General features: G+C 42.4%; 1 protein-coding gene across 2 annotated transcripts in view; it reads right to left on the reverse strand.

Moving 5' to 3' along the window:
- Positions 1–2,389: 2,389 nt before the first annotated feature.
- The window catches only part of lmo2 (LIM domain only 2 (rhombotin-like 1)), a 12,687-nt gene continuing 2,457 nt past the window's right edge, over positions 2,390–12,619 (reverse strand). Inside the window, exons 2-4 of one of the 2 annotated variants that reach the window (XM_007887620.2) lie at positions 8,801–8,854; positions 3,543–3,758; positions 2,390–2,818 (exon numbers count right to left, since the gene is read on the reverse strand). In XM_007887620.2, coding sequence (XP_007885811.1) covers positions 2,599–2,818; positions 3,543–3,758; positions 8,801–8,854 — 490 coding nt within the window. In that variant the 3' untranslated portion in view covers positions 2,390–2,598. The remainder of the gene's footprint in view (positions 2,819–3,542; positions 3,759–8,800; positions 8,855–12,619) is intronic. The other variant, XM_007887622.2, reaches the window with a different exon arrangement.

The following is a 12,619-nucleotide window of genomic DNA, read 5'->3' on the forward strand; positions in this document are numbered from 1 at the left end:
CACTTGGTTCAGAGTCAGGCTCCGCCACTGTCAAGTGCTCTGGGACGCTACCCTGAGTGACGGGGCGCTATAGAGATGCAAGCTGTTGTTGTTGTTAAGCGCTCCGAGACGCCAGCCCCCGCCTGAAGGGCACCGGGTAAATGCAAGTTATTCGTTCCTGTTATTGTCAACTGTATCGCGTTTCTGTTTCAGGAGCTTCTCGCCCCGGCTTGTGAGGAAGTGGTGAACTCAACGTCTGCTCTTTCTGATTTTATTTTCCGGTCAGGTGAGCAAAGTGGAAAAACAGGAACTTGGTAATTTTAACCACATGTTAAAGTAGTGTAGCGCTGGTGTTTTCTTATTACTAAACAGGGGAGGGATGTGAGAGGGTTGCTTCATTCCCTTTTTCATGCAACCAAGTTTTAAGAGAAATTTTTTTTCTTCCTCAGACGATAAAATGCATTGAATGGCTTCCTACCGTGTCCAACATTTCTATGGTGCTACAGTTGTGTGCTCAGTTGGTAGCACTCTCGCCTCCGAGTCAGAAGGTTGTGGATTCAAGCTCCAAGTTGGGAATTTTGCTCCTAACCTAGGCTGACCCTCTGATGTTGTGCTGGGGGAGAGCCACGTTTTTGGAAGTGACATCCTTTGGATAAGATGTTAAACTGAGCTGCTGTTTGCCTGTTCAGGTGGGTGTTAAAGGTCTCATAGCACTACTGGAAAAGAGAAGGGAGTTTCTCCCAGTGTCCCATCAATAACCCTCTAGATAAATTTGATCGTTCACGTCATGGCTGCTTGTGGGATATTGCTGTGTGCAGATTGGCTGCTGTGTTCATCTACGAACACACAGTCACTTCACTTTACTGTAAGTCCTGTGAAGAGCTTTGAGACATTTCAATGATGTGATAAGATGTTATTTCAAATGCAAGAATTATTATTACTGTCTGTCACCGCTTTGCAGTAATTATAGTCGTGTAGTAATTTAAGCCACTTTTATAGAGCTGTATTTGGAAGATTTTTTTTTCTTTGCAGGTAATTAAAGCCTTTATCTCACAATTGGGCTCTGATTGTCACCATCACCCATGTGAATAAAACAATAGCAGAATAAAGTACTCCTATTCTTTACCAATTTATCCCAAACTAGGCACAGTTCACCTGTTACACAAGGAAGATGTTTCCACTCGTCCTTTGAATGTGATCTCCCATCGTGAGCACCTAACCAGATGCTCAAACACGTCATTCCCACAGCCAGCAGATAGCACTCCAAACACATGGCCCAAGGTGAACAACAGTGTGCTGATCCAGTGCTCCCAAGTCCTGGAAGGGGATGAACGTCCACTGAGTTGGCAAAACCTTCTCTTTTCCAGTAGTGCCACGGGACCTTTAACTCCATCTCATGATTTCAGTTGTGTGAGGTGCTCTTGTTTATCTTGTCTAAACTCCATCTCCTTTTGGACTGGACGTGGACTGGCTTAGAGAACCATCTCTAGGCAGTTGACTCGAATACTGAAAAGACCATGTATATACATTGACATATCTGACTCACATTGGTGACTGACGAGTTTTTTTCACCCTCTGAAAGTTACCAAGTGTAACTGACTTTGCAGAACTTGCCAAGATCTGTCCAGCAATAAGAGGAATAGCACTGGGAGTGTTCTGTGAATTTCATGAGCTGGTGATATACCAGTTCAATCAAGCATATGTTCCTAATGTTAATCTCTTTCACGTGGAACATTATGTGATGCTCCTTGTGATAAGGCGGAGCTGTAATAATGGCTGAGGAAAGCTGTGCTCTTTTTCATGGAGTTTCTGCACAGAGCTCCTCGGAGAACAAAGACCAGAAAAACTAATTAAATTCTTTAATATGGTGCAGGTTGACATGACTTTCATTCCACAGAGTTACAGTCTTATCTGCCTCTTGGGAAATGCATTTTCTGCAGGATCTGAAACCCAACTTTGCTCAAAATGTTTTTGAAACCAAACTTCTTTTTCCAGATATTCTCAACGTAGAGAGGACAACTTGGTGCTCCGAGCTTTGAGGAGGCAAAAACATAGTTATTTTCTAACTGCAGTTATCTACCCCCCACATCATTTCATGTATTTTGAAGGGGCAATCGATCATCTTTCTGAGTTTGTGATCTCCAGAGTCCCATACGTGCTGTAGAACATCAAAGAATCCACTGTGTAATTACTTTCCCAGAGAGTTCACAGGCTATGATATACAAAACAAATTACTCCCTTGTCATAGTTAGTAGGTCTTGTTGGTTATTCACAATGTGTGTGAGAATGCACTGTGCTACTTCTTCACCCATAACCCTTTGGTGTTGCTAATATCAGACCTGCTTGTGTTATTTATCAAGGGATGATAAATTCTGAGGGGAGGGGAGGATGGTCATAAAATAACAGGAAATGGTTTATTCCAATCACTTTAATAAAGCTGTAGATGCCATAGTTCCCAATGAATCCCGTCCTGTATACAAAGAAAATCTTCACAGCTTGTGTTAATAAAATATCTGTACAAGTCCTTAACATTTACAGTCTCTTACAAAAGGGTCCATTCATATATATATATATATACACATATATATATACAGCACCCACGAAACTCAAAAGCGCAGCTTAGATCATGCCATTGAGCTTAGTCCATTCATAAATGTCCTGTTCGCAGACAATGTCCGAGTTGATCAGGAGATACCTGTCTCCCACACAGAAGTGTTTCTGACAGGCAGCGCACTTGAAACATTCCAGGTGGTAAACCTTGTCTTTGACTCGCATCGTCATTTCATAGGCTCGGATTCGCTTGTCACAGGCAGAACAAAGTCCATCCTGACCAAATAACCTGGGAGACATAGAGAGGTGGAGGGAGGGGATGGGGGAGAGAGTTCATATGAATGTTGAACAAATAATATCTGGTACAACTTAATTAGTGTGTTCCTGAATGCTAAACAGTACGGTGTTCTCTATTCTCAGTACACAAGATAAAACAACGTGATGTAACCATTTGTTGTTCTCCACTTGTGAACATTACTACAAGTTTAGATTCGCTCTTGGCTGGAAATGAGGAGAGCATCTCATGTTATTAACTCGTGTCTGGTTCTTTAATAACCTCATGCTCAGACCCGTTATCAGTGGCAGAGCCTTCAAAACTCTCCTCAAAATCCACCTCTTTGACCAACATACTCAAACCCTCCCATTCTTCCCGCCCTAACTGGTGATCCACACAATCTTTGCAAAGCGTCTCAAAACGTTCTCCCATGTCAAGGACGTCATATAAACCCAAGCTGTTGTATTAACAAATTAAATCCTTTAAAATTCTGCCGTGTTGTAATCAATGTGCCTTTAAGCTGCCTTCTGAAGGTGGTCTCAAATGCCAGGTTCCTGCGCTAGTTCACTTTTAATAATATAATAATAATCCTTGCATTTGGTATAGCGCCTTATCATGTCGTTGAGATGTCTCAAAGCGCTTCACCAGGTAAAGTGGAACGACTGTGTATTTTGTGGGGAAACGTTTGGAGGTGATGAGAACACTGTTTTGAATGTAATTTTAAAAAATGTTGTAATACCTGAGGTAGTCTCTTCGGCAAAGCTTTCTGCCCAGCTTGTAGTACAGTCTCCTGCCTACCTCTCCCAGTCTACAGCCACAAAGGTCACAACTCAAACAATCTTCATGCCAGTACTGATCAATGGCTTTCAAGAAATAGCGATCTCCGATACTCTGCTGACAACCCCCGCAGGTTAGTAACGAAGGAGGCATCTGTAGAACCTCATCCACTGGTTCTCTGTAAATAATAAATAATTCAGATTATGCTTCAAAAATTACTACAAGATCTACAGGGTGTCCACAAAGACCTGTTACCCACATGTTTTTTTCTACAGTGCGCTGACCAACAAATGAAATGTGGAAGAATAGTGATAATTGTATTCTGAAGTACATAATTGCATTTAGTGTTTGCTGTACTCAGACATTTAGATAATGATTTGTCACCATGTTTGGTGCAAGATCCTCCGTAAAATGGATGGAGTGATGAGGTGAAGCGCACCTCTGACAGCTTGTCTTGGCTCCTCCGTAGTCTCATACCGCTGTTTTTGTAACAGAGGGGAAAGAGGACTTTGGGGACAGTCTGTCGATCATGTACTTGCACACTGCACTGTAGTGATCCACAAGGCCAGGAGGAGGAGCTCTTATATTGAAGTTGGGTTAAGAATCATGTATCTGACCTCCATCTATGAGAAGACGCATTACACCTACCAACTTTTTCCTCTTAAAAATCCATCAGGGTCCTTCCTTCTGCTGCAGTGTCATTTTATAAAAAGGCCATTAGAATGCTAATCACCTCTCGATGCTTCTGTCTCGAGCAGTACCGGGGTATTGCTCAGAGAATCATTTAAAACAGTGGATTTACTGTCTGCGCTGCATTGCGGAACAGCGGGTATCATGAAAACCACTGCATTAGCAGTGATTGTTTTTCCTTGAAAAATAGCTGATTTCTGTGACGCTTGGGTGGTGGTGGGTGGGGTGGGGGGAGGAATCAATGAGTTGGATGGTGAGTTGAATCCATTTAGGAGAAGAAATGTGGTCGTTGTCAAGATTTTAAGCAAGAGTTTCTTTTTCGTTAATTCAGCGCTGGGGCCAAACCCTTGAGGTATTTTATTCATGTAATAAAAAGGCAATTGCAAAAAAAAAGAAAAGCTCCTGGGAAAGAAGTAATCAGGTTGGTGTTACGGTTTGGATGCCACCCTCTGTCCCACATTGTGCCGCAGACAGTAAATCTACGGCAAAATGAATATCTCAACAATGCACAGCGCTCCAGCCTGGAGAGTTGAAAGGTGATTAACATTCTAATAGACCTTTCCTGACAACACTACAGCAGTAGGCGAGGATCCTGCCGGGAGATCTTACGCTGCATTTAGAGAAAGCCTGGTGCGATTTTTGGTTCGGGGGCATTGTTCAAGTCTGGGAGGAATAGCCTGGACCAATAACAACTGCAAAATGGTTCCGGGACTGACTGAATTGTGCATCTGTCTTACTGCAGTGCACTGCAATAGTAGTATTTCTGTACAGAGTTGACAAAAGGCTGGAGAAAGGATGACTGATGTAAAACTCCCTCTGGCAGTATTGGTAGAGACAATTTCTTATCTGTTGATTATTTAATCATAAAACGTGGGTGGGGAGGGGGAGACTCAATATTTTTAAACAGGAACATTTCAAACTTGACTAAAAATGACCAGTTTTACACACTGCTTTTCTTCTTCTAATCCCCTCACACTTAGAATGTGTTACAATAACGAGACTGTTTTCTTCACTAACTTAGAACTGAACCGGGACCTTAAAGTGCAGATTGTATCGATATGCGCGCCATAAAGCACCAAAGTAAATCTACCACCAGCTCAGTCCAGGCTGCTTTGAAGTGTGATTTCATTCTTCTGATTAAAATAGAGACAGTTTCTCTCTTGGAGATTGCTGTGTGTTTTTCTAAATTGGCTTCAAAACTAATTTGGGTGGCTTTTGAATATTTTAGTCTAAATGGAACAGAAGTTTAGTCCCCTCGCCCCCACCCCCCCTTGTATTTGAGTAGTGCCTTATCGCATTGAGAACATCTCACAGCAATTCAATTTCCTGTAAAGTGTAGTGACTGTATTTGTAGGTGAACAGGATAAAACATTTGCCAAAGACTGACGGAACGAGACGAAAGCAGTTCATCACCAATTCGCTCTTCCATTTCTTTTTCAAAAAAAAAGGATCCTAATGACTAAACATTCTGTAACCAATTATTTTAATTTACTCGAATTAACCAGGCACATCCAACCTTGATGTACTCATTGCCCTGTTTTGTTGTGTTCAAACGACACAAAAACAAGCTGTTGAATCAATGGTTCCATTCAGCGGGAACACAATGGCCCTGGAGCACAAGGGTGGGGGCTGCCAAGCTCTGCGGTATTTATCGGTGACGCATTTGGTCAAATTCCACCGGAATTACTTCAGCTGCTCAGAAATGTAATAAACCCGTTTCCTCGGGAGTTGGTCCCAGGGGAGCTTGTTGGCACACACAGCTTTAGGCCTGCGTCTGACGGATCCAGATGTGGAAAGGCACATGAAGGAAGTGGAAGTGTAACTGTTCCAACATCCCTTTCACAGGAATCGGGCACCTTTACAACAGGCCTTTCAATAAATCGTAAACACTGATTTAGAAAAATCTGAGATGTTTTGGTTGTATAATAAATTAAAGGTGTGGTTTTGATCTCTGGCTGTTTCCCTCGTCCCACCAAATTCATAAACATTTGAATAATAATAATAATCCTTTGAATTTGACATAGCGCCTTATCATGTCTTCGAGATGTCTCAAAGAGCTTCACACAATATACTGTAAAGTGAATTGACTGTATATTTTGTGAGCGAAACGAGTGGTCCACGGTCAGTTTTGTTCTGCTGTGTTCATCTATTTGACCAACTACAAAAATCCTGTCTTTGAAGACTATTCTGTTCTCTATTCCACCGATAGCAGTGATTAATATGCAGCTATTTACTGTAATTCAAGCACAATTCCAATTACTTTCATTATTTCACGAGTCAGTAGGTCTGCTGTGGCGGACAGTCTGGCTTATTATGACATCTCCATAACAATGTAACAGTTCAGTTGTTACCCAATACCGAGTAACTGCCTGCAATGTGTTGGTGCAGGATATTGCAACAGCCACAGTGACTGACGCGCTTCCTGTTATTGCAATGGTGCATTTGGACCTCCGAAGCCAGGTTGCCTTCACAGTGCAAGTCTTCTAAAGATTTGTACTTGTGCGCTTTTGTACTTTTTGCGCACCTCAACCCAAGTGAACAAATGGTGCTATTGAATCACAAGCAAGTTTGGAAGTAATCTGGCTGCTAAACAGATAGAGGGGGGGGGGGGGGGGGGGGCAGGGTCCAAACACAGATGCCAAATATATTTCCATTGCTTTCCTGCAAACATGGGCATATCTTTATTCCCTCTCCCACAGATCCTTGGCTGTTTTGCACAGAGCATAATCATGCATTGTGGACATCTTTGCACACGTTATCCTGTGCTTTACCTGATGTAAGTTTGAAAGGAGAGGGGAAATCCACCTTTGAGAAGAGAATCAGAATCTGGTACAGATGTTAAATGGTGATGGTTATCCAGTCTGACTGGAAGAATTCGAGAGAGAGAACTCATGATTTTATTCTATCATGCATTGAAACATCACAGAATGGTTCTCAGTAATTATTGTCAAGTGCGCCAACAGCTCAGAGGTGAATAGCTTATTGATTAATCCAGAAGATTGTTAGTTAGGCCAGCGAGAGAAACCACCTTTATGTTTTGCCAAGTGTTATGGGTTCTTTTAACATGCCAGCAGATAGCTCCTCTATTTAATGTCTCATTCAGTCATTGGCACATCTGACAATGCAGTACTCCCTCAGCGCTTACCATAAGTGTGAGCTTAGACCACAAGCTCAAGTCCTGATGTGAAGCTTGAGACCACAATGTTCAGAAGCAGAGGCAAGAGTGCTGCCAACTGAGCTGAACTGACTACTTCATCAATGAAACAAAGATGTGGATGTGTTCTGGACTCTGTGAGCCAAACAATTAGGTACTGTGGTCCTAACTGGGCTAGAACCGTGTAACATGACAACCTGCTCATATTGGTAAAGCGCACCAATACCTGTGTGCAATTCACAAAACCGTACATGAATTCATCTGTACAAAATTTGCTGGTGCCTTTCATTATGAATGGAGCACTCATGCCTAATGTGAAGACCCATTAATTGTTCTGTCTCCCCTACCAATCGCTTAAAGATTTCCCATTGTCCCATTAACAATCTGTCTGCTGTTTGAATGTTAATTTATTTTAATTTATTAACAGAGTCTTAAGACAGGGACTCTAGACACCCAACAGCCAAGCAGAGTTTCTGCTGAATCCCAAAGCTTCTCAGCGTCCAAACTTGTGAACTTTATTACAGATGCTGAAGAGACAAATAGACTCCATATTTAACCTGATTTTAGCTGGTTGAACTCTCATTTTTCATGCGCACCCTTCAGTATTTCAATAATAATAATCCTTGCATTTAATATAGTGCCTTATTGCGTCGTTGAGATGTCTCAAAGCGATACTGCAGAGTAAACTGACTGTATATTTTGTGGGCAAAATCCCCCAAATGATACAATTATACAATGCAACATTGCCCTTGTCTGTTCGGAAGCGCAGTTCCACAAGTGCAGGCAACCAAACAGTGCGTCATCAAGTGACCATTCTTTATGGACCAGCCTACATACACTGTGTGCTCCAAAGCAAATCCCATGTTGTCCTCACCCAGCATCCAAATAAACATTTCCAGCACTGATGGAGATCGTCAATGGAGATTTTTCTTTTCTCTCTCCTTCGCTTCACTCCAACTCATCTCACTTCCACTCACCCAAACCTGGGACATTGAGGCCAACTGTCCACACTAGAGTTGCACATTGATAGCAGCTATGTAAGCTGAAGCCAGGGACCTGACCTGGGATCTGGCCAATATGGCTCACTACCCACCCCACCAAACAGTGCATTTACCAACTGTACCATTGAGGAATCAAAGGTCAATTCTTAATGATCATCACTGTATTTGCTTCACAACTGCAGTGTCCTCCAGTACGGACATTGCTTTAAAAATAAATTGCTGTGCAAAAGGAAGTGAGGTCAATTTTAGGAGCGTGCAATTTTATGCATTGCTGACAAGAGCAATTTTAAGTGCTCCAAGAGGCTGCTCTGCGTGAGAGGCGCTATATAAATGCAAATTGTTGTTGTTGTTGCAGCATGCGCTTTCTGTACTCACCCTATGGACCTCTGCCCTTGGCCTCTGGGCTCTGGTTCAGTGGTTGGCAGGAACCTAGAAAGTGAGGAGCGAATGTGAGTGGAGTAAGTACACCAGCTGCACGCTCCTGGACCATGACATCTTACGCAAGGGTAAGTGGACCTCGCAGACCTTGAAACGCCTGACTTCATTGGTGTACATCTAGATGTTAGGGAGGAATTATATCCGATTCCCTTTGCTCTTGAAGGAGTTGGCTTTTTGCTGTGATAAGTATCCACAGGCACTGGCAGCTTCTGTTGCCTTGCTAAGATACCATTTTTCACTAAGTGTTACCTTCCCCTCATCACTGAGGGACACTGAGGCCAGCTGTAGTGTCATCCCAGCTGAGATCAGTGACTCCTCATCCCTCCTGCACTCTACCGCTCCGCACTACAGAGGGCTCCACACTATAGCTCCACACTAGAGTTCCACATGTCCAATACATTTATTCAGTCAGCCATCCATTAAATCCAATTCTATAGTTAAACTCCACAAATGAGGAGATGTCACCAAATGAACTGCTGACTGGTTACTAAGCACAGAAATTCCTCCAAAAGATGTGTATTTTTGTTTAAAAAAACAATGAAGTTCAATTGGTGACATCTCCGTCTCCGCCCAAATGATTCAGCACAAAGCCCGCTTCTGTGGATATAACCATGACAGTTGTAGAGAGATTCAATGGAAAGTTTCCCCTTTGGAGTTATTTTCGACTATCTGAGAGGCTGTTCGACTCAGTGATGACTCTGTTTCCATTCAGCCCGTGGAGTCCGTTCTGCCATTTTATTAGACCATAGCAGATCTTTTAATGCCATTTACTCATTCTTTCTCCATATTTTTTAACACTGTTACTTCCCAAGTGTCTACAGGGAGACCCTGTTATAACAACATTGTGTTTTGAGTCCAAAATTACACACTGCATTGTAACAGGTCCGTGAAAAACAAGTAGGCAGCTAGCCCCAGGTCCGAGGTTGATGCTGATGTTGCTCCTGGTTCAGCCTGGTCGGCTTCGTGTGTGGAGGAAGATGGCCTGTCTGTACCAGAAGTCTACCACAGTTCCACTAACCCCAGGTCCATAGCAGGCCCACATTATAAACTAACACGTTTATACTGAGATGAGTTTTTAACTGTGTGGTCCTGTATCTCCCGTTTGAACAATGATTCTACAATTGTGGCTTTCTGGGGTGGCACGTTCCACATTCTCACAATGCTTTGTGCGGGAAGTGTTTCTGGTTTAACTTTTAACCAGTTTAGGTCCAATTTTAAAATGATATTCCCCCCTGTTCTGGTTCATCTCAACAGAAGAGTCATTCCCTACCTCCCCCTTCTTCTCCCTTTTCCTATATGCTTTAATCAGATCACCTCTTGACCTCCTCAGCTCCAGGGAATATGACTCATATCTAGCCAGCCTCTCATCACAGCCACTAAGTCATCCCATATATCATCGTGGTGAATCGCCCGTAGCAATAGGCAGGAGAGGACAGTTGATTGAATTTGATGAAGAATTAAGAGTTAATTTATTTCTGTCAGTCTGACGGATGCACTTTCTCCTGTATTAAAATTGAACATTTTGTCTCTCTGATTTGGTTTTGACACAGACATTAATGGCCACAGCAGGCGTTAGCCTGAGAGTGGATGAGAATCACTCGATGCAATTGGCTTAAGGGGATTTATCCCCCCCCCCCCCACCCCGCCAGAACACACACATTTCTTTTCATTATTACAAGTACGAATAATCGCACTTGACATAATATTTTCATTTGATATAGCGCCAGTTTACATCAAAATGAGTTTCACACCATGAGTTACTTTGTAGTTTGACTGTTAGCTACATAGGTAAACATAACAATGTTATCAATGTCCTAGAAAGAGCACTGAGATAGAAGCATTGACTTGTCAATGGAGTGGAGGTTATTCAGTCCATCGAGCCTGTGCCACAGGTCCCTGCACTACTAAATCACCCCTTTTATTTATCAATTCCACTTTCCAGTACTTTACTCATATCCCCTAAAGGGTTAATTGATAGGGTGTTTAACCAGATCCCTTTTTCATATGATTCCATTGATTCAACATCAATAACTACTTGTGGCAATGAATTCTACACCCTAACAACCCTCTGAGTGAAGACATTTCCTTCTAACCCTTGAGAACATGGTCTCGAACACAACTCCCTCTGCGGTGCACTGCTGAGTTGAAGTGCAGGTGCCAGGCTACAACCTTCTGGCAATGATTAACGTGTTTGTAGCGTGTGTGGCCAAGGGGAAACCCATGCCCACTCAGTGCACTACAACATTCCTGCAGCACGGGAGGAAGCATTTGCTGTGGAGATTTATACCTTTTTTTTGTAAGATTAACAAACTACACACTGCCTTATTTTTACTTTTTTTAAAAAATAAGAGAAGGTCCGGGTTTCTTTATTCTATGTGTCACACATTGTTATTTTTCTGTGAGCCTTGAGCCTAACTTCTTGGTTGATCTGTTTGTGATTTGCTGGTTACCGAGAGAATTGGACGGATTCTAGTTCCTCGGGAGACTTGAGCAAAAGAGAGCTTAATCCACACACAGAAAGTGACCTTTGTTTTATTTGTACACATAGTCACTTAACTTTGTGCTTAGTAGGGAATTTACTATACAACAATGGTTGTTTGTGATTTGTTAAAACTAGTGTGGAATCTAAAAGCTCATAGGCTCAGTAAGGGTTACCTGATACTAATACCTCAAAAGATTAAAGCATTTGAGAAATGAAGAACCTTACCAAGTACCCATCATAAGATGTTCCTGTGTGGTGGGCTATCAGAGCTAAACCTAATCTAGTCTTCATCTAATAGTCTGTGTTCTGGGCATAGATGCAGTCACCACAACATAAAGGGGCCTGGAGAAGGATCAAGCTATGCATGGATATTGAGGAGATTTCCCTCATTATCTTTGCAGATCAGAGAATAACATACCCAGAAGTTACTGGGTGGAGTGAAACTAATAATAATAATAATAATAATAATAATAATAAACATCCTTGCATTTGATACAGTGCCTTATCACGTCTTCTAGACTATTGCTGAATTAATTTGTACATGGTTTGTAGAAGTAGAAGCAGAAGCGCCCATTTCCCCAAAACAGGTTCTCCACACGTCCATTCCCTAATGTGGAAGCCCTGATTCAAATGGTTCAATTTGCTTTTATAAGCAGACGAAGAACATCCCAAAGTTTTTCCAAACATTCCAAAGTTAAGATTCCCGATGCTGCCACTGACAGCTGTTCCTCTAAATCCATGTGGTGTCACCTTACACTGAACCAACCACATTAGTGAGCTTCAAAGGCGAAAGAAAGGCTAAATTTCGAGCGATTTCTGGCTGCTATAGAACTACTAGATTTTCCTCACCAAATATACAGTGCATCTTTGTTATTTCTAAATTGTTACACAGTCCTGGCATTAATCTAGAACATACCGTGAACCCACCACAATGTAAATCATACAATCGATTAGTGATTCTACGGAGGGGCAGTTGTCTTATTTTTAACACATTTTTATGAGCAAAAAGGAAAGAAGGCGTTTTGCTGAATTTAGCAGCCAGGGCCACCCCCATCTTAGCAGCTTCTTCCTAGTGCCTGCACGAGGGTTGGGACGAGAGGTGGGGGGTGGGGAGAAAGAGAGAAGAAAAACCCTTTGAAACCAGCTCAACAATATATTGCTGATCAGTGCAAAACTGTCACCCACATTTGAGGGGTTGGACATGGTGGGGGGGGGGTTGGGGGGATGAGCATGGCCAGCCATCTGTGTGAAAGCCATCTGTGTGGCTATATTCC

The sequence above is a fragment of the Callorhinchus milii genome, unplaced genomic scaffold (genome assembly GCF_018977255.1).
Source record: "Callorhinchus milii isolate IMCB2004 unplaced genomic scaffold, IMCB_Cmil_1.0 Scaffold17, whole genome shotgun sequence".
Lineage (NCBI taxonomy): Eukaryota > Metazoa > Chordata > Chondrichthyes > Chimaeriformes > Callorhinchidae > Callorhinchus > Callorhinchus milii.